Genomic DNA, 23,516 nt, shown 5'->3' on the forward strand with positions numbered 1-23,516 from the left:
AATTGTAGAGGTTCAAATTGAATTAAAAAGCCAAAAAATAAACTCAAGAAGGTTGGGATTATATAATTAAACATGGCATTTTACTGAATAGTTTCTCTACAAGTGTTTGCATTATATCAAATAATTTAATCAAGGATTGTGGCCTCTGTATTGTTATACTATAAGTGACTTAATAGGAAGGGATTACTTTTGCCTGACATGTCAATTAGCATCATAAAGACATACATTCTTCAAAATCTCCACCTGGGGTATTAGCACTTTTTAATTTTGCATATAGTTGATGTTGCTCTTAAAAGCAGTAGATTTATCAAGACAGTATGGTACTGGAACAAAAACAGAAATATAGATCAATGGAACAGGACAGAAAGCCCAGAGATAAACCCACGCACATATGGTCACCTTATCTTTGATAAAGGAGCAAGAATATACAGTGGAGAAAAGACAGCCTCTTTAATAAGTGGTGCTGGGAAAACTGGACAGCTACATGTAAAAGTATGAAATTAGAACACTCGTAACACCATACACAAAGATAAACTCAAAATGGATTAAAGACCTAAATGTAAGACCAGAAACTATCAAACTCTTAGAGGAAAACATAGGCAGAACGCTCTATGACATAAATCACAGTAAGATCCTTTTTGACCCACCTCCTAGAGAAATGGAAATAAAAACAAAAATAAACAAATGGGACCGAATGAAACTTAAAAGCTTTTGCACAGCAAAGGAAACTATAAACAAGATGAAAAGACAACCCTCAGAATGGGAGAAAATAGTTGCAAATGAAGCAACTGACAAAGGGTTAATCTCCAAAATTTATAAGCAGCTCATGCAGCTCAATAACAAAAAAACAAACAACCCAATCCAAAAATGGGCAGAAGACCTAAATAGACATTTCTCCAAAGAAGACATACAGATGGCCAACAAACACATGAAAGAATGCTCAACATCATTAATTATTAGAGAAATGCAAATCAAAACTACAATGAGATATCATCTCACACTGGTCAGAATGGCCATCTTAAAAAAATCTAGAAACAATAAATGCTGGAGAGGGTGTAGAGAAAAGGGAACACTCTTGCCCTGTTGGTGGGAATGTTAATTGATACAGCCACTATGGAGAACAGTATGGAGGTTCCTTAAAAAACTAAGAATAGAATTACCATAAGACCCAGGCATCCCACTAATGGGCATATAACCTGAGAAAACCATAATTCAAAAAGAGTCATGTACCAAAATGTTCGTTGCAGCTCTATTTACAATAGCCAGGACATGGAAGCAACCTAAGTGTCCATCAACAGATGAATGGATAAAGAAGATGTGGGACATATATACTGGAATATTACTCCAATATTCCATAATAATGGAATATTACTCAGTCATAAAAAGAAACAACATTGAGCTATTTGTAATGAGGTGGGTAGACCTAGAGTCTGTCATACAGAGTGAAGTAAGTCAGAAAGAGAAAGACAAATACCATATGCTAACATATATATATGGAAGTTAAGATTAAAAAAATGTCATGAAGAACCTAGGGGTAAGACAGGAATAAAGACACAGACTTACTAGAGAATGGACTTGAGGATATGGGGAGGGGGAAGGGATAGCTGTAACAAAGTGATAGAGTGGCATGGACATATATACACTACCAAACATAAAATAGATAGCTAGTGGTAAAATAGATAGCTAGTGGGAAGCAGCTGCATAGCACAGGGAGATCAGCTCGGTGTTTTGTGACCACCTAGAGGGGTGGGATAGGGAGGGTGGGAGGGAGGGAGATGCAAGAGGGAAGAGATATGGGGACATATGTATATGTATAACTGATTCACTTTGTTATAAAGTAGAAACTAACACACCATTGTAAAGCAATTATACTCCAATAAAGATGTTAAAAAAAAAATAAAATAAAAATAAAGTAAAAAAAAAAAAAAAAAAGAAGAAACCCAACTGTGCAACAAAAGTGTCACAAATACAGAAACAATTGCTGTGCATTTAAAATCCATCAGATAAAAGTTTGGAGGAAATAAGTTTCTCCATCTCATTTATGTCTATATTAGCTATAAATTAAGTCTGAATGTTAAATCTGTAGTTAATTGTCCACTGAACATTTGGTATAAAATTTCACAAGCATGTGTCCTTTTCTGGGATAATGTATAGATCCACCTAAAATAATAATTATTTTATTATTAATAAATATTTATTAGTATTTTTATATCTAATAGTTACTGAGCACTTACTGTGAGCCAGGCACTGTTCTAAGTGCTTGACAAATTAGTCAGCTAATCTTCCCAAGTATAAACTTTCTACTTTCATTTGTTAAAGGAGGTACAGAAAGATGAGATAACTGGCCTAAGTTCACACAGATTTTAAGGGGTAGGATTTCAGCTCCGGCAGTGGAAAAAATCAAATTTGCTTCAAAATCACATTCTCTAAAATGTCCTAAGTTAAAATAAGAATTAGAATATATTATTTATATTACACTTTATACGTTACCAAGTTTATTCAGTCCTATAACCAAGCATTATAATCCCAGTTTTGTTGGTGAAGAAATTAAGATTTGTTACTAAAGTTCATAACTGCAGACATAGTAGTAGAAAAATTACTTATTAATGAAAATGTTTACACTGAATACAAAATGTGTAGGTAAAAAATCTCATTTATCACTCTAAAATGAAAAAAGTGGTGGTTAAGCATTCCATAAAATGCAAAGAAAACTCAAACATCTATAGCTCTAAGATTTGACAACTAAAAACTTGTGTTGAAAGTATTTTCCAGGTAATAAAAAGAACTGAAACAATTATTTCCATGTATATTACATTGGTCTTTTAGAGTTAGCACTGCAAAATAATTTTAAGATTCTAAATAAGCCCCATGAAATAGTTTAACCCGCACCACTATTACACACTTTATTACTAACCTTCTCTCTGAATATCCAGGCAATTTTAAAATCCTTGGCTTCTCCCCCCTTGTAAAGAAGATCTTTTAACAATACCTCTCTTTAAATTGAGGTATTTCAAGAAAGATGTCTCTATAGCTTGCCCATCACCCACATAGTGGTTCTGAAGTTGTCCCTGAAAGGCTTACCTTTGAGTTTATTGTGCTCAGAGTCCGCTGGGAAGAGGGAATCTGGAAAGAGCTTGGGGAAGGTGAGTCCTGCATACTTGGGCCGATTCTCCACATAGTTTCTTACTGTGGGTTGCAATTTCTTCATGAATTCTGGGCATGGTGTTCCTAGTTGCTCAATTACCTTGTTCCACTGGTCAATATCTGAGAATTGAATAGTTAAGGGCAAAAACAAGTGTAGGCCACTAGCACTTGCCTTTCACTAGTTGGGAGACTAACTGCTTCTCAGAATCCCGAGCAGTCATCAACACAAATGGAGTTTTAATAAACAACAAAGGACAGAAATATAAAATCAGATTGTCAGGCAGTGAATCCTCTTGGAATTTTAAATTCACTTTTGGAACATATACACTTTTGGGGAATTAGCATTACTTAAAATAGGATATCATGAAATAGTCTTTGGGTTGTAAAGATGAAAAGGTATTTAAATAACACAAGAAGAATTTCTCCTCTTGAGCTAAACTTCTGTATAACCATGTGATTTGGAAGAGAAAAAAATATAAAGACATATAATAATATTATCATGAAATTACTTCCATCATTTATTTTCTAAAAATGACAAATACACAAATATTTTATAAGATTTGTTTATATTTTTCTTAAATTCTTTTTAAGGTTTTTTTCTTCTGTTCTCTATCAAATGGGAAATTTCATTATCTGTTAATGTTTTCCACTCATATGCATTACAAATAGGGTCAATCTAATTTTTGATAGTAACTCACTAATTCTTTACCAAAGACTTAAAAAAAAATTCTCTTTATCAAAGTAGTTGCAGTTTCATACCTATTTACTTACTTCTGATAATAGTGCCCTGTATCCCTGAATACTGGGGATATGAGGGTAAACATAGGATGTTCAATTTAAAACAGATTTCAACCAAGTGCATGTGTTTCAAAAGTATGTTAAGCATAGGGAATTCTACAAGAAAAATAAATATTACCTCTCTATGAAAGTTAATACTTTACAAAACTGGGGGGGGGTCTCTCACAGACATATCCACTGATTGAGATTTTCTTTATCATCTATCATTGATATTTGATATGTCAGAGCCTTGATAATGATAAATACCTGTGAAAACTCTGAAGAGCCAACTGGAAGAAGTTGATTTCTAACAGATTTCCTTGCCATGTGTCAATGAACGATGGAAACCTTAGAAATTCTTAAATCCCATACCACAGGCAGTGTACTCTCCTATGTTGTTTATTCTACTACTCTATCTTTAGTGTAAAGTTAATTAATTCATTTCTACTAATGTAATTTGTGACAGTTCAGGTAACTTTACCATAATACTACTTAATTGAGATTCATAAAATCTTTACCCCAGCTATTCCATAGGGTTGGACTAAAAAAGATGAGCAGTCCTGACAGAAGACAAAATTAACTATATTCAGCCAAAATAAATATATAATGCAAACAATGTAGATAGGTGATTGAACAAAGATAAAATCAAGCTAATTTGCAAATTCTCTTCTATTTCCCTTATAATCTAGCTGAATAAAGTTTAAATTATTACATAGCGTCTCAAGTATGGGGATGAAAAAAATACATGATTGTGTAATATCAAGAAATGAAGTAAAAGTGGGAAAAACTGAAGAATATTCCTTTACAAAATGATAGGAATAATTTAAAAAGAACATTTCAATAAAAATTAATCTAAATTACCATGTGCCTGAGAAAGTGAAAATCATTAGAAATAAACTTAAAAAATTTCAAAAGATTAGAGTTAAAAGTTACTCTTAGACAAAAACTTATGTTAGTACTATGGATATAGGTAAGCTAGAATCACTTAAATATATTTAAATAGAAAACATTAATACAGTTAAATAAATCTCAGTGCTTACATTGTAAACTATGAAAAGAGATCTACTCTTTAATACAGTTAAGTTATCACGTCCTAACAAGCCATCATTTAATCATCGGTCAAGCTTCTTTAGGATTCTGAAGATTTGATGTCAAACTAAAAATAAGGGCAAAGAAGCTGTCAGATTTTCTGTAAAGGAGTCTTTTAACAAAGGTGGCAAAATACTCCCAACACACTACTATAGTGACATTTAACTAGCAGTATACAGTTATTTAGTTAAAAAGTGATTGCTTTTAAAGTAACATTCCCAAAACAATTACATGTTATTTTTACAGTAAAGTTTAAGGAGACTCAAATATTTTGGAATTAATTAAACAAGGACTATGAAAATGTTTCTTATTACAAGTTATAATTAAAGTCTATAGAAGCACTCAGCACATTTTCCTACCTTAAATTGCTTTTTAGATGAAACACTATTGTGGTCCTTGATGTAATGGTTTACAAAAAAGAAGGGAGGGGAGAATCTTTATTACTGACAATGAAATAATTGAATGTTCTAACTGCAAATATGTGGTATAGTCATCTTTAAAATTGTGTGCCTCTATTTTAACCAATCCATTTCAGGTTCTTTCTTCACACAAACATGACTAGTATATTCAAGTAATAAGTATTTGTTTTCCAGATGTTCACAGGATTGCAAACAACTTTGTCCACTATCCTTAGTTAACCACATTGATTTTTCTTTATAATCATAATTAACCAAATATAAGCCATGACTGGAAGTAATGTCTCCTGGCTCCAAATCCAGTGTTTGTTCCAAGGATTCCAGTAAGAAAAAGAGCAAGTTTGGAACTGATGTGTTAAAAATTGCTTTAATTTGGCCATAAAATTGATGATATGTTTGTCACAGGCAATTCCTCTTAAAGAATGCCTCTGAAACTGCTTACCTAGTCTATTAGGTCAACATATCCACATAAAACAATTAATTTTATTAATATTTAAATAGAAAATAAGGTGATGCATTTTTCAAAGAAATTTTTTAATCATCAGATTTCCACAATGATTTTATTTTTAAAAATACATAAAATATTAACTAGATTTTTATGATTATGTGCTAATGTTAGCATAGTAATTTTTTTTTAAAAGAATGGCCAAAATTATTTTTGCAAAAGGATTTCTTTGTTTTAGAACACTAATAAGTCATCATTTTTCTATTATATGAGTAAGGATGTGATTCCTTACAGATTCCAGCCTGTGCAGTTATCAAAAAAGCAATAAATATATATTTTAATATACTTTAATATATTTTTAAATATTTTGATCTACTAGTTCAGAAATTATCATACAACTTAATTATCAAAGGTATTTAATAAAAATTGAAAAATGTCATTTAATAGGAATCATTTGACAATATCCTCTAGTTCTAAATTCACTACATAAAAAATAGTCATATTACAAAAAGTTTGATTTTTATAGAGTATAATGATAAGATAATGTGCAAATATTGACCACTACTAATGTCTTCAATAAATAGTATTGTAATAGAAGAATGAGGCAAAATAAGTATGGATTGTAAAAATGATTATCTGAAATCCTAAGATTAAAAATTATTCCAGGACTTCCCTGGTGGTGCAGTGGTTGGGAGTCTGCCTGCCAGTGCAAGGGACATGGGTTTGAGCCCTGGTCCGGGAAGATCCCACATGCCACGGAGAAACTGGACCCGTGTGCCACAGCTGCTGAGCCTGTGCTCTGGAGCCCGCCAGCCGCAGCTGCTGAGCCTGCATGTCACAACTACTGGGGCCCGTGCTCCGCAATGGGAGAGGCCACCTCAGTGGAGGCCCACACACTGCAGTGGGGAGTGGGCCCTGCTCACCACAGCCAGAGAAGGGCCCGTGCACAGCAACGAAGACCCAACGCAGCCAAAAGTAAAATAAATTAAAAAATAAATAAAATTTAATAAAAATTATTCCAGCTAATTCTTGTCAGTTAGCCAAGAATTTACATTTAATGCCCTCATTTTAGGTTAACTTCCTTGGTTGAGGAAATTTCTAAAATATGTAACAAACTGCCTTGAACCTAATGTATGAAATTACTCATACATTATTTTCTTATTATTTTCTAGATATTTAGGGTCATAATTTACACTATGCACATTTAAACTTTCAGAAGCTACTAAGTGGAATCATAAAGCATTTTTTAATGACCTCATTCTACTATGCCCTTTGAATTACTGTATCTTCTTTTCATGTTTTGTTTTCATTGATTACTTTTTGTTTTGATGAATATGGTTTCCAGAGTTGACACCATCAAGAAGAATTCAGACTTGCTTTCTACTCTGCCCTAAGCCTTATATTCAATATTCTATGCAAAAATTTTCTGACATCTATTTGCAACTTAAAGAATATTAGTGTTTGTCCCCAAATTCTTAACTATGTTTTTAAAGATAATATTGTTTAAGAGCACTGTCTGTATAGAAAAGTTCCAGGAGAGGCTACTTAATCTTGCAAGCCAACTTGCTGTCTCATTGGCACTGCATTGTGTATTACTGTGTGGCTTTATGTTAGCCTTGTATTCATGTCTGCAATGAGGAAGTGGAGGTATGCATGTCATGTGTTAGGCATCATGATATAAAACTGTGGTTCCCAAACTGAATATTCATAACATAGGGAACTTATAAAAATACAGATCACTCCCCTCTACTCACTGATCTACAAGATTCTGAGTGCATACGCCTGAGATGATATCATTAAGAAACACCAATAGTAATTGCAATCCAGATGGCCCCTGGACTCTATTTGAGAAATACTAACAATCTCTTGTGAATTACTAAGCCCAGATTTAAGAATAAAGTACTAACCTGTTTCAGTTTTATGACACAAATTAGAATAGGGTCAATTTCACCAAAAGATTATTCCATACCTATTTGCTATGGAAAACTTAGGGGTTGTCAACTTGGAAATATTTCAGGGAAAGAAAAATCCTAATATATGTTCCTTTTCCCCATGTCACTTTCCTGAAAAGACCATGGGAAATTATGACAAGTAGCCTCCATGCAGAGAAAGAGGGGTTCTACCCATCTACATCTAGGGAAAGATCAAAATTATATGTTGCTATCATAGATGTATATGGGGTGATACAATATCATATTACATGGGGTGCTACTCATGTGAAGTATAAAAGTTATTCAATATAAAGTTCAAAATATTTGCCAATTTATTTTCCAGTAATTACTCCATATTGCTGTATAATAAACTTTGTTCTCAAAAGAACTCTCAGTTCCGAGGACACTGTAAAAATCAGGATAGAAATATATATATATTCATAAGACATAGGTCTGGATTCAGATTTTCATGGTTATGTCTTGAGTTGTTTTGTTACTTTAAAAATATTTTTACTCTTTTTTATTTGAAAATGTCATTTTCCTCTCAAAAGTCCCCCTCAAATTCTAGTAATATGAAATATGAATAAGTGACTTAATGCACAATTGTAACTAACGTCTGTTTTCATTATAAATGAGCACAAGAAGAGGAAATATTACAAGCCAAAACACATTGAAAAACTCAAAGCTGACAATTTGAATTAAAGGCTATTTGTTCACTGGCAGCAGATTGCTCATGGAATACTGTGGGACATGAAATATCCAAAGGCTGATATTTGAAGCATGATGTATATGCATCTCAGTATAAACTATTTCATCTTATAAATCTATTTATTATTGTAATCTATATTTACTTAAAAGCAAAAAATGGAGAGATATTTCACATATAAGCAAATCTAATATACATTAATATGTGTCACAATGTAGAATTTTCATTAAGCTATTGAAGGTTGATCTTTTGGGGCCACTCATTTGTACAGGTCCCTTGCAAAACTCTGTGCCTAGTTTTGTATTTGTAATATTAATATTTTTTACATAAAACCCGCCTCCAACTGCATGGTATACTGGCCTCACAAAAGCCAGATCTGACTCTACCCGTATTTTAAAACTGGAAGAGGTCTTGGAGATCATTTAAATTGACCTCTGTATTATGTAGATGAAAAATGTCAAGGTCTTTTAAAATTGGTAATTAAAATGACTTTAAACAAAGGAGCTCATACAAACAGCTCCAAACACTAAAAGAATTACAGAATGCTATTTAACAGGAGTTTTGGTGACTCTGTACTCTGCTCTGTGAGACCCTCCCTGAAAGATTACATCCATTTCTGGGTATAACACTATATAAGAAAAAGGTTAAGAAGGGACAATGAAGTTTATAGGAGGTAAAAAGAAAATGCTATATGAGGCATACTTGATGAAACTTTTTATGTTTCAACTCAAAAAGGAAGGAGACAACCCTCCCCATCCTAGTACTTTGATCCCTCTTATCCTTTAGCTGTTATCACCTTCTAATATATTGTGACTTCTATTTTAAATTTCATGATGACAAGGATTTTCATCAGTTTGTTTACTTACATATCTGTAGATATAAGCACATAGTAAGTGCTCAAAATATTTGCTGAATAATTGAATGTCTACTTTATGTCCAATTACAGTTTTTTCATGGAGATAATGTGAAGAATAGTGGAGAGAAGGTATTCAAAGCAACAAAATCTGAGAAATTCCAGGAATTGGAGATAGGCTGGAATTCAGACAACACAGTGAATCCCAAGAGATAAATAAAAAGAAATCCAAACCTAGTCACATAGGAGAGAAACAGTAGATAACCAAAGACCAAGAAAAAGGACAGACTATGCCCAAAGATGACTATCACACTGACAGCTAATTATTCACCAGTAATATTGAAAACAAAAAGCCAGTGGAATAACACTTCTAAAATGTTGGAAGAAATAGCTGTCAATCTAAAATTCTATATCCAACAAAGCTCTCTTTCAAGTAAGGGAACACCAATCAAAAAACAGAGTTTTATTGTCAAAGACTCCCATTAAAGGATGTACTTTGGAAGGAAAGAAAATAATCTCAAGGTAAAGGGCCAAATTGCAAGAAATAGTGATAAACCAAGAAAATGATAATCAGAAGGATGAATCTAAACAAACTCTACCTCTATGCAATCCAATGATAATACTGTCAATTTATGAGGCTAAAAGAAGAGAATTAAAATACTGGGCATAGAGAGCATATGTAAATTGGTATAGTAATGATCTAAATTATGAACATATGCTAAGATTCTTGTGCATTCAGCAGAAGGATAAAAATTGTCTGAATTAAAACAGCAATTCTCCACAAATTGAAATACAGATTCAATACAATTCCAATATAAATACCAATAGGGATCATTTTACAGAAGTTAGCAAGCCAATCTAAAATATTTGAGGAAGAGCAACAGTTCATTAAACACTAAGCTACTTCTGAAGATGACAAAGAAGTCAGATATTTACCCTACCTGATATGTGTATAGTGTACAACTGTATTCATTAAGAAAGGGTAGGAGGAGCTTCAAGATGGCAGAAGAGTAAGACGCGGAGGTCACCTTCCTCTCCACAAATACATCAGAAATACATCTACATGTGGAACAGCTCCCATAGAACACCTACTGAATGCTGACAGAAGACCTCATACTTCCCCAAAGGCAAGAAACTCCCCACGTACCTGAGTAGGGCAAAAGAAAAAAGAATAAACAGAGACAAAAGAATAGGGACAGGACCCGCACCAGTGGGAGCGAGCTGTGAAGGAGGAAAGGTTTCCACACGCTAGAAGCCCCTTTGCGGGCGGAGACTGTGGGTGGAGTACGGGGAAAGCTTCGGAGCCACGGAGGAGAACGCAGCAACAGGGGTGCGGAAGGCAAAGTGGAGAGATTCCCGCAGAGGATCGGTGCCGACCAGCACTCACCAGCCCGAGAGGCTTGTCTGCTCATCTGCCAGGGCGGGCGGGGGCTGGGAGCTGAGGCTCGGGCTTCGGAGGTTGGATTCTAGGGAGAGGACGGGGGTTGGTGGCGTGAACACAGCCTGAAGGGGGCAAGTGCACCACAGCTAGCCAGGAGGGAGTCCAGGAAAAGGTCTGGAACTGCCAAAGAGGCAAGAGACTTTTTATTGCCTCTTTGTTTCCTGGTGCACGAAGAGAAGGGATTAAGAGCACTGCTTAAAGGAGGTCCAGAGACGGGCTTGAGCCGCAGCTATCAGCGCAGACCCCAGAGATGGGCATGAGACGCTAAGGCTGCTGCTGCCGCCACCAAGAAGCCTGTGTGCAAACACACGTCACCAACCACACCTCCTCTCCCGGGAGCCTGTGCAGCCTGCCACTGCCAGGGTCCTGTGATCCAGGGACAACTTCCCCAGGAGAACACACGGCATGCCTCAGGCTGGTGTAATGTCACCCCAGACTCTGCCACTGCAGGCTCGCCCCGCATCCATACCCCTCCCTCCCACCAGGCCTGAGTGAGCCAGAGCCCCCAAATCAGCTGCTCCTTTAACCCTGTCCTGTCTAAGCAAAGAACAGACGCCCTCAGACGACCTACATGCAGAGGCAGGGCCAAATCCAAAGCTGAACCCCAGGAGCTGTGTGAACAAAGAAGAGAAAGGGAAATTTCTCCCAGCAGCCTCAGGAGCAGCGGATTAAATCTTCACAATCAACTTGATGTACCCTGCATCTGTGGAATATCTGAAGAGAAAACGAATCATCCCAAATTGAGGAGGTGGACTTTGGGAGCAATGATATATATATATTTTTCCCTTTTTCTCTTTTTGTGATTGTGTATGTGTATGCTTCTGTGTGTGACTTTTGTCTGCATAGCTTTGCTTTTACCATTTGTCCTAGGGTTCTGTCGTCAGCTTTTTTTTTTTTTTTTTTTTAGTATAATTTTTAGCACTTGCTATCATGGGTGGATTTGTTTTTTGGTTTGGTTGCTCTCTTCTTACTTTCTTTCTTCATTTTTTTAACTACTTAAAAATTATTTTTTAAATAATTCTCTTTTATTTTAATAAATATTTTATTTTATCTTCATCTTTCCTTCTTTCTTCTTTTTCTCCCTTTTATTCTGAGCCACATAGATGACAGGCTCTTGGTGCATCAGCCGGGTGTCAGGGCTGTACCTCTGAGGTGGGAGAGACAAGTTCAGGATACTGGTCCACAAGAGACCTCCCAGCTCCATGTAATATCAAACAGCGAAAATCTCCCAGAGATCTCCATCTCAATGCAAAGGCCCAGCTCCACTCAATGACCAGCAAGCTACAGTGCAGGACACCCTATGCCAAATAACTAGCAAGACAGGAACACAACCCCATCCATTAGCACAGAGGTTGCCTAAAATCATATGAAGGCCACAGACACCCCAAAACACACCACCAGACATGGACCTGCCCACCAGAGAGACAAGATCCAGCCTCATCCACCAGAAAACAGGCAGTAGCCGCCTCCACCAGAAAGCCTACACAACACACTGAACCAACCTTAGCCACTGGGAACAGACACCAAAAACAACAGGAACTACGAACGTGCAACCTGCAAAAAGGAGACCCCAAACACAGTAAGTTAAGCAAAATGAGAAGACAAAAATCACACAGCAAATGAAGGAGCAAGGCAAAAACAGACCAGACCTAACAAAGGAAGAGGAAATAGGCAGTCTACCTGAAAAAGAATGCAGAGTAATAATATTAAGATATCCAAAATCTTGGAAATAGAATGGAAAAAATACAAGAAACATTTAACAAGGACCTAGAAGAACTAAAGAGCAAACAAGCAGTGATGAACAACACAATAATTGAAATTAAAAATTCTCTAGAAGGAATCAATAGCAGAAGAACGGATAAGTGACCTGGAAGATAAAATAGTAGAAATAACTACTGCAGAGCAGAGTAAAGAAAAAAGAATGAAAAGAATTGAGGACAGTCTTAGAGACCTCTGGGACAACATTAAATGCACCAACATTTGAATTATAGGGGCCCCAGAAGAAGAAGAGAAAAAGAAAGGGACTGAGAAAATATTTGAAAAGATTATAGTTGAAAACTTCCCTACTATGGGAAATAGTTAATCAAGACCAGGAAGCACAGAGAGTCCCATACAGGTTAAATCCAAGTAGAAACACACCAAGACACATATTAATCAAACTATCAAAACTTAAATACAAAGAACAAATATTAAAAGCAGCAAGGTAAAAACAACAAATAACACACAAGGGAATCCCCATAAGGTTAACAGATGATCTTTCAGCAGAAATTCTTCAAGCCAGAAAGGAGTGGCAGGACATATTTAAAGTGATGGAGGAGAAAAACCTACAAACAAGATTACTCTACACAGCAAGGATCTCATTCAGATTTGATGGAGAAATTAAAACCTTTAAAGACAAGCAAAAGCTGAGAGAATTCAGCACCACCAAACCAGCTTTACAACAAATGCTAAAGGAACTTCTCTAGGCAGGAAACACAAGAGAAGGAAAAGAACTACAATAACAAACCCAAAACAATTAAGAAAATGGTAATAGGAACATACATATCAATAACTACCTTAAATGTAAATGGATTAAATGCTCCCACCAAAAGACATAGATTGGCTGAATGGATATAAAAACAAGACATGTATATATGCTGTCTACAAGAGACCCACTTCAGATCTAGGGACCCATACAGACTGAAAGTGAGGGGGTGGAAAAAGATATTCTATGCAAATGGAAATCAAAAGAAAGCTGGCGTAGCAATTCTCATATGAGACAAAATAGACTTTAAAACAAAGATTACAAGAGACAAAGAAGGACACTACATAATGATCAAGGCATCAATCCAAGAAGAATATATAACAATTGTAAATATTTATACACCCAACAGAGGAGCACCTCAATACATACAGCAAATACTAACAGCCATAAAAGGGGAAATAGACAGTAACACAATAATAGTAGGGGACATTAGCACCCCACGTTCAACAATGGACAGGTCATCCAAAATGAAAAAAAATAAGTAAACACAAACTTAAAATGATACATTAAACAAAAAGGACTTAATTGATATTGATAGGACATTCTATCCAAAAACAACAGAATATACATTCTTCTCAAGGAACATTCTCCAGGATAGATCATATCTTGGGTCATAAATAAAACCTTGGCAAATTTAAGAAAATTGAATTCATATCAAGTATCTTTTTCGACCACTATGCTATGAGACTAGATATCAATTACAGGAAAATATCTGTAAAAAATTACAAACACATGGAGGCTAAACAATACACTACTTTATAACCAAGAGATCACTGAAGAAATCAAAAAGAAATAAAAAAATTCCTAGAAAAAAAGGACAATGAAAACACGATGACCCAAAACCTATGGGGTGCAGCTAAAGCAGTTCTAAGGGAGAAGTTTATAGCAATACAATCCTACCTTAAGAAACAAGAAACATCTCAAATATACAATGTAAACTTACACCTAAAGCAATTAGAGAAAGAAGAACAAAAAAACCCCAAAGTTAGCAGAAGGAAAGAAAGAATAAAGATCAGATCAGAAATAAAGGAAAAGGAAATGGAGGAAACGATAACAAAGATCAATAAAACTAAAAGCTGGTCCTTTGAGAAAATAAACAAAATTGATAAACCATTAGCCAGACTCATCAAGAAGAAATGGGAGAAGAATCAAATCAATAGAATTAGAAATGAAAAAGGAGAAGTAACAACTGACACTGCAGAAATACAAAGGATCATGAGAGATTCCTACCAGAAACTCTTTGCCAATAAAATGGACAACCTGGACGAAATGGACAAATTCTTAGAAAAGCACAACCTTCCGAGACTGAACCAGGAAGAAAAAGAAAATCTGAACAAACAAATCAGAAGCACTGAAATTGAAATTGTGATTAGAAATCTTCCAACAAAAGGAAACGATAGCAAAGATAAATAAAACTAAAATCTGGTTCTTTGAGAAGATAAACAAAATTGATAAACCATTAGCCAGACTCATCAAGAAAAAAAGGGAGAAGACACAAATCAATAGAATTAGAAATGAAAAAGGAGAAGTAATAACTGACATTGCAGAAATACAAAAGATCATGAGAGATTACTACAAGTAACTCTATGCCAAAAAAATGGAAAACCTGGAAGAACTGGACAAATTCTTAGAAATGCACAACGTGCCGAGACTGAATCAGGAAGAAATAGAAAATATGAACAGACCAATCACAAGCACTGAAATTGAAACTGTGATTAAAAATCTTCCAACAAACAAAAGCCCAGGACCAGATGGTTTCACATGCAAATTCTATCAAACATTTAGAGAAGAGCTAACACCTATCTTTCTCAAACTCATCCAAAATATAGCAGAGGGAGGAACACTCCCAAACTCATTCTACGAGGCCACCATCACCCTGATACCAAAACCAGACAAGGATGTCACAAAGACAGATAACTATAGGCCAATATCACTGATGAACATAGCTGGAAAAATCCTCAACAAAATAGTAGCAAACAGAATCCAACAGCACATTAAAATGATCACACACTATGATCCAGTGGGGTTTATTCCAGGAATGCAAGGATTCTTCAATATATGCAAGTCAATCAATGTGATACACCATATTAAAAAATTGAAGGAGAAAAACCATATGATCATCTCAATAGATGCAGAGAAAGCTTTTGACAAAATTCAACACCCATTTATGATAAAAAGCCTCCAGAAAGTAGGCACAGAGGGAACTTTCCTCAACATAATAAAGGTCATATATGACAAACCCACAGCCGACATCATCCTCAATGGTGAAAAATTGAAAGCATTTCCACTAAGATCAGGAACAAGACAAGGTTGCCCACTCTCACCATTCTTATTCAACATACTTTTGGAAGTTTTAGCCACAGCAATCAGAGAAGAAAAGGAGATAAAAGGAATCCAAATTGGAAAAGAAGAAGTAAAGCGGTCACTGTTTGCAGATGACATGATACTATACATAGAGAATCCTAAAGATGTTACCAGAAAACTACTAGAGCTAATCAATGAATTTCGTAAAGTAGCAGGATACAAAATTAATGCACAGAAATCTCTGGCATTCCTGTACACTAATGATGAAAAATCTGAAAGTGAAATCAAGAAAACACTCCCATTCACCACTGCAACATAAAGAATAAAATAGCTAGGAATGAACCTACCTAAGGAGACAAAAGTCCTGTATGCAGAAAATTATAAGACACTGATGAAATTAAAGATGATACAAATAGATGGAGAGATATACCATGTTCTTGGATTGGAAGAAAAAACACTGTGAGAATGACTCTACTCCCCAAAGCAATCTACAGATTCAATGCAATCCCTATCAAACTACCACTGCCATTTTTCACAGAACTAGAACAAAAAAATTCACAATTTGTATGGAAACACAAAAGACCCCGAATAGCCAAAGCAATCTTGAGAACAAAAAAAAGGAGCTGGAGGAATCAGGCTCCCTGACTTCAGACTATACTACAAAGCTACAGTAATCAAGACAGTATGGTACTGGCACAAAAACAGAAAGATAGATCAATGGAACAAGATAGAAAGCCCAGAGATAAACCCACACACATATGGTCACCTTATATTTGATAAAGGAGGCAGGAATGTACAGTAGAGAAAGGACAGCCTCTTCAATAAGTGGTGCTGGGAAAACTGGACAGGTACATGTAAAAGTATGAGATTAGATCACTCCCTAACACCATACACAAAAATAAGCTCAAAATGGATTAAAGACCTAAATGTAAGGCAAGACACTATCAAACTCTTAGAAGAAAACATAGGCAGACACTGTGACATAAATCACAGCAAGATCCTTTTGGACCCACCTCCTAGAGAAATGGAAATAAAAACAAAATAAACAAATGGGACCTAATGAAACTTCAAAGCTTTTGCACAGCAAAGGAAACCATAAACAAGATGAAAAGACAACCTTCGAAATGGGAGAAAATATTTGCAAATGAAGCAACTGACAAAAGATTAATCTCCAAAATTTACAAGCAGCTCATGCACTCAATAACAAAAAAACAAACAACCAATCCAAAAATGGGCAGAAGACCTAAATAGACATTTCTCCAAAGAAGATATACAGAGTTCCAACAAACACCTGAAAGAATGCTCAACATCATTAGAGAAATGCAAATCAAAATTATAATGAGGTATCATCTCACACCGGTCAGAATGGCCATCTTAAAAAAATCTAGAAACAATAAATGCTGGAGAGGGTGTGGAGAAAAGGGAACACTCTTGCACTGCTGGTGGGAATGTGAATTGGTACAGCCACTATGGGGCACAGTATGAAGGTTCCTTAAGAAACTACGACTAGAACTACCATATGACCCAGCAATCCCAACTGGGCATATTCCCTGAGAAAAACATAATTCTAAAAGGGTAATGTACCAAAATGTTCATTGCAGCTTTATTTACAATAGCCAGGAGATGGAAACAACCTAAGTGTCCGTCATCAGATGAATGGATAAAGAAGAAGTGGCACATATACACAATGGAATATTACACAGCCATAAAAAGAAACAAAATTGAGCTATTTGTAATGAGGTGGTTGGACCTAGTATCTGTCATACAGAGTGAAGTAAGTCAGAAAGAGAAAGACAAATACCGTATGCTAACACATATATATGGAATTTAAGGAAAAAAATGTCATGAAGAACCTAGGGTTAAGACAGGAATAAAGACACAGACCTACTAGAGAATGGACTTGAGGCTATGGGGAGGGGTAAGGGTAAACTGTGACAAAGTGAGAGAGTGGCATGGACATATCTACACTACCAAATGTAAAATAGATAGCTAGCGGGAAGCAGCCACATAGCACAGGGAAATCAGGTCAGTGCTTTGTGACTACCTAGAGGGGTGGGATAGGGAGGGTGGGAGGGAGGGAGATGCAAGAGGGAAGAGATATGGGAACATATGTATATGTATAATTGATTCACTTTGTTATAAAGCAGAAACTAACACACCATTGTAAAGCAATTATACTCCAATAAAGATGTAAAAAAAAAAAAAAATCTTCCAACAAACAAAAGCCCAGGACCAGATGGGTTCACAGGCAAATTCTATCAAACATTTAGAGAAGAGCTAACACCTATCCTTCTCAAACTCTTCCAAAATATAGCAGAGGGAGGAACACTCCCAATCTCATTCTATGTGGCCACCATCACCCTGATACGAAAACCAGACAAAGATGCCACAAAAAAGAAATCTACAGGCCAATATCACTGATGAACATAGACGCAAAAATCCTCAGCAAAATACTAGCAAACAGAAACCAACAGCACATTAAAAGGATCATACACCATGATCAAGTGTTGTTTAACTCAGGGAGGCAAGGATTCTTCAACATACGCAAATCAATCAATGTGATACACCATATTAACAAATTGAAGGAGAAAAACCATATGATCGTCTCAGTAGATGCAGAGAAAGCTTTCAACAAAATTCAACACCCATTTATGATAAAAAGCCTCCAGAAAGTAGGCATAGAGGGAACTTTCCTCAACATAATAAAGGCCACATATAACAAACCCACAGCCAACATCGTCCTCAGTGGCGAAAAACTGAAACCATTTCCATGAAGATCAGGAACAAGACAAGGTTGCCCACTCTCACCACTATTATTCAACATAGATTTGGAATATTTAGCCACAGCAATCAGAGAAGAAGAAAAAATAAAATGAATCCAACTCGGAAAAGAAGAAGTAAAGCTGTCACTCTTTGCAGATGACATGATACTCTACATAGAGAATTCTAAAGATGCTACCAGAAAACTACTAGAGCTAATCAATGAATTTGGTAAAGTAGCAGGATAGAAAATTAATGCACAGAAATATCTTGCATTCCTATACACTAACAGTGAAAATTCTGAAAGAGATTTAAGGAAACACTCCCATTTACCACTGCAACTAAAGGATTAAAATATCTAGGAATAAACCTACCTAAGGAGACAAAAGACCTGTATGCAGAAAAGTATAAGACACTGATGAAAGAAATTAAAGATGATACAAATAGATGGAAAGATATACCATGTTCTTGGATTGGAAGAATCAACATTGTGAAAATGACTGTACTACACACAGCAATCTACAGGTTCAATGCAATCCCTATCAAACTACCACTGGAAGTTTTCATAGAACTAGAACAAAAATTTCACAATTTGTATGGAAACACAAAAGTCCCTGAATAGTCAAAGCAATCTTGAGATAGAAAAATGGAGTGGGAGGAATCAGGCTCCCTGACTTCAGACTATACTACAAAGCTACAGTAATCAAGACAGTATGGTACTGGCACAAAAACAGAAATATAGATCAATGGAACAGGACAGAAAGCCCAGAGATAAACCCATGCACACATGGTCACCTTATCTTTGATAAAGGAGGCAAGAATGTGCAGTGGAGAAAGGACAGCCTCTTCAATAAATGGTGCTGGGAAAACTGGACAGCTACATGTAAAAGAATGAAAGTAGAACACTCCCTAACTCCATAGACAAAAATAAACTCAATATAGATTAAAGACCTAAATGTAAGGCTAGACACTATGAAACTGTTAGATGAAAACATCGGTAGAACACTTATGACATAAATCACAGAAAGATACTTTTTGACCCACCTCCTAGAGAAATGGAAATAAAAACAAAAATAAACAAATGGAACGTAATGAAACTTCAAAGCTTTTGCACAGCAAAGGAAACCATAAACAAGATGAAAAGACAACCCTCACAATGGGAGAAAATATTTGCAAATGAAGCAACTGACAAAGGATTAATCTCCAAAATTTACAAGCAGTTCATGCAGCTCAATATCAAAAAACAAACAACCCAATCCAAAAATGGGCAGAAGGCCTAAATAGATATTTCTCCAAAGAGGATATACAGATTGCCAACAAACACATGAAAGAATGCTCAACATCATTAATCATTAGAGAAATGCAAATCAAAACTACAATGAGATATCATCTCACACCAGTCAGAATGGCCATCATCAAAAAATCCACAAACAATAAATGCTGGAGAGGGTGTGGAGAAAAGGGAACCCTCTTGCACTGTTGGTGGGAATGTAAATTGTTATAGCCGCTATGGAGAACAGTATGGAGGTTCCTTAAAAAACTACAAATAGAACTACCATAGGACCCAGCAATCCCACTACTGGGCATATACCCTGAGAAAACCATAATTCAAAAATAGTCATGTACCAAAATGTTCATTGCAGCTCTATTTACAATAGCCAGGAGATGGAAGCAACCTAATTGTCCATCAAGAGATGAATGGATAAAGATGTGGCCCATATATACAATGGAATATTACTCAGCCATAAAAAGAAATGAAATTGAGTTATTTGTAGTGAGGTGGTTGGACCTGGAGACTGTCATACAGAGTGAAGTAAGTCAGAAAGAGAAAAATAAATACCGTAGGCTAACACACATATATGGAATCTAAAAAACTGGTCATGAAGAACCTAGGGGCAAGACTGGAATAAAGACCCAGACCTACTAGAGGATGGACTTGAGGATACGGATAGGGGGAAGGTTAAGCTGGGATAAAGTGAGAGAGCAGCATGGACATATCTACACTACCAAATGTAAAATAGAAAGCTAGTGGGAAGCAGCTGCATAGCACAGGGAGATCAGCTCGGTGCTTTGTGATCACCTAGAGGGTTGGGATAAGGAGGGTGGGAGGGAGGGATACTCAAGAGGGAAGAGATATGGGGACATATGTATATGTATAACTGATTCACTTTGTTATAAAGCAGAAACTAACACACTACTGTAAAGCAATTATACTCCAATAAAGATGTTAAAAAAAAAAAAGGAAGGGTAGTAGTGGTATAGAGATAGACAAACAAGCTAGTGGAACAGAATATAGAGCCCAGAATCTAATACCCCTTCCCCCAAAATGTGAAAACTTATAGGTCAATGAAGAAATAATAAGTTAGTCAGTAAATGGAACTGAAATCCCTCTTTCACATCATACAGAAAAATCATTTCCAAGTGAACTAAAGGCTTAAATATAAGAGATTAAACTTTAAAACATCCACAGCAAAATTACAAGAGAATATAAAGGCATCAAAGGATTCTTTAACAAGACATAAAAATACATGAACTATAAAAAAATAAAATAAAAACAGATTGCCAAATTCCAAAATCACTATACAATAAAATAGGAAAATAATCTAAATAGAGGGAGAAGATATTTGCAACACATAAAGTGGACAAAGATTAGGTACTGGAATAAATAAAGAACTCCTACTAATCTGTTTTTTAAAATACAATAGAAAAAAAATTGTTTTAAAAAAACTTTTAAACATATTACCAAGGGGGAAATACTTATGGCCAATAAATAGGGAAAGATGCTTGTAAAGAAAATGTAAATAAAAGCTCCAATGAAATAGAATTTTATACCCAAGAGATTGCTAACAAATTTAAAAACAAATCTGACAAATATCAAGAGTTGGTAAGGATGTTGAGTAGACAGTTACGTTTATATACTTTTACTCTGGAAATCAATCTGATGTTACATAGTCAAGTTAATATGTGCACACCTATGAGGCCATGCATTTATCATAAAGAACATTGTCCATGTGCTCCAGGAGACATATATTCATTGTTTATGAAAGCAAAAACAAAAACTCAATATATTCCAAAGTCTATTTATAGGAGAATGGATTTATTGTAGAATATTCATAGACTGGAATACTATACAGTAATGAAAATGAATGAACTATTTCAGATGCATCAACATGGATAAATCTTAAAAGTATAACATTAACTTAAAAAAAAGCAAGTCACAAAATAATGATAGTACAATATGTAAAACAGATAAAACTAAATAATATGTTGCTTAGGGTTAAGTATGCATATGGTAAAAATGTAAGGAAAGTCAAGGACATTGTAAAAACATGTCTTTAGGACTGTGGTGTCCTCTGAGGAAGAGAAAGGATATAATTGAGGAGGAGCACACAAAATAATTCAAAGGTATTGGTAATGTTCTACTTTTTAACCTGAGTGGTAGTATATGTTCGTTCATTTTATTGATCTTCTTCAAAGCTGTGAATTTAATATTAATTCACTTGTGTAATATAAAATATTTTGTAATTTTTAAAGTAAAATTGTCTGCCAGGGTGAAATTCATTAAGAGATATTCCAATAGAAAAGTATCTCAATAGATGAATTCTGACTCTTCTGCAGAAAGTTAAACACATTTAATTTGAATAAAATTCAATTAGTACATATCTTAAAATACATCTATTAATAAAGTAGTATATAAATGAACTGTTCTGGGGTATCAATTTCTCAATGCTAAAAATACGTGTTGAATTTGTTTAGGCATAAAAGATAAAGGGTATAAGACCTTATTAATATTTCAAGTTTTGCTGTTATTTTATATATTAAGAATATATGTATAGCTCATATTGCAAGGACTTTTATCAATCATTTATTTTGAGAATGTCTTCATATAAATAAGGATATGTTGATTAAAAATAATAGACTCCCTATGATATATTGTACAGATGTATACTATACATACTATATATCTAATAGATTTAGATATGATTTTATTGCCACTTTTAGAAAAGTCATATTTAATAATAGGGAATTTTTAAAAAATAAGTAATGTCTTGCATTTTAAGAGCTTAATGTTATGATACTCAGTGTTCATAATTTGCTTGCTTGAAAAGTACTGATTTAAACTTACCTACATGTTTGAAATCGTGAAAAGACCACATCTTACAATGAGAGAAGACACTTTAGAAAATAATTCCCATTTGCCCTTCAAAAAATTTACAAATGTATCCTTACACAAATGCTCCAGAAATGACCCAATATAAAAATACCAAGCTCAAGTATTGAAGAGACATCTAATATGAGACTTTTTAACATTAGCAGCAACCCAAAGGCTTACTTATAAGGGATTTTGACACCCAAGTTAAGAAATGATAACCAAGCAACTTCTTCCAAAAAATAGATTCTAAGAAATGTTAATCCGTACTTAATAACTCAGTTGTGGAAATCTGATTTGATTTTCTTTAACAGAAAATGAAGGAAAAGTAATGAAAATCAATCATTTTAATTTACAGGTGGCAAATAATTCATTTCAGTCATCAATTATTCAAGCATAATGAACTTCTGAAAAATCAGATTACAGAGTTAACAGATTGAGTCTATTTTTATCAAATGTCTAAAATTAGCCAAAACTTAAGAACTGTTTCATGTTCATATTCAAAGGCCAAACTCAAGTTTATAATTCATTGGGAATCAAAGAAATCCTGTTTGTTTAAAATCTGGAGGAATTTAGTTTTTGTCACACCAACATATTTTTAAAGAGCATAAACATGAATGTGGCAAATTTATAAATGCTACTTAGTAAAATGCATATGTAGGAGACAATACTGCAATATAGACATAATTTTTTAGAAATAAATGTGTGCCATATATGAAACTAGACAAAAGTTTTTAGTAAGAATAGAATTAAAAGTAGTGCAGCTTTATTTTTAACTAAACAAAACATTTCAGGTTAAGATTTTTATTCTACAAACCTGAGTGCCTAACTCAGTCATTTTGTAAATTGGTCCTTTAATACATACAGAGAATATACGTATGCAACTATATATATGTGATATATTAATCCTCAGAGCAAATGGCTAATTATAATATGATTAGGCTATAATATTAGTAATTAGATTTACTTTAGTTAT

At 34.8% G+C, this 23,516-nt stretch overlaps 1 protein-coding gene across 4 annotated transcripts in view; it reads right to left on the reverse strand.

Annotated features, from left to right (window-relative positions):
- Positions 1–23,516, reverse strand: part of MAPK10 (mitogen-activated protein kinase 10) — a gene marked incomplete at both ends in the record, with an annotated part of 166,665 nt that overhangs the window by 46,494 nt on the left and 96,655 nt on the right. For 3 of the 4 annotated variants that reach the window (XM_082838953.1, XM_082838952.1, XM_082838951.1), the window contains one exon: positions 3,082–3,264. In XM_082838953.1, the coding sequence (XP_082695079.1) occupies positions 3,082–3,264 (183 nt within the window). The remainder of the gene's footprint in view (positions 1–3,081; positions 3,265–23,516) is intronic. The other variant, XM_082838954.1, reaches the window with a different exon arrangement.

Source organism: Leucopleurus acutus (genome assembly GCF_964270905.1).
Source record: "Leucopleurus acutus genome assembly, chromosome: 4".
NCBI classification, from domain to species: domain Eukaryota; kingdom Metazoa; phylum Chordata; class Mammalia; order Artiodactyla; family Delphinidae; genus Leucopleurus; species Leucopleurus acutus.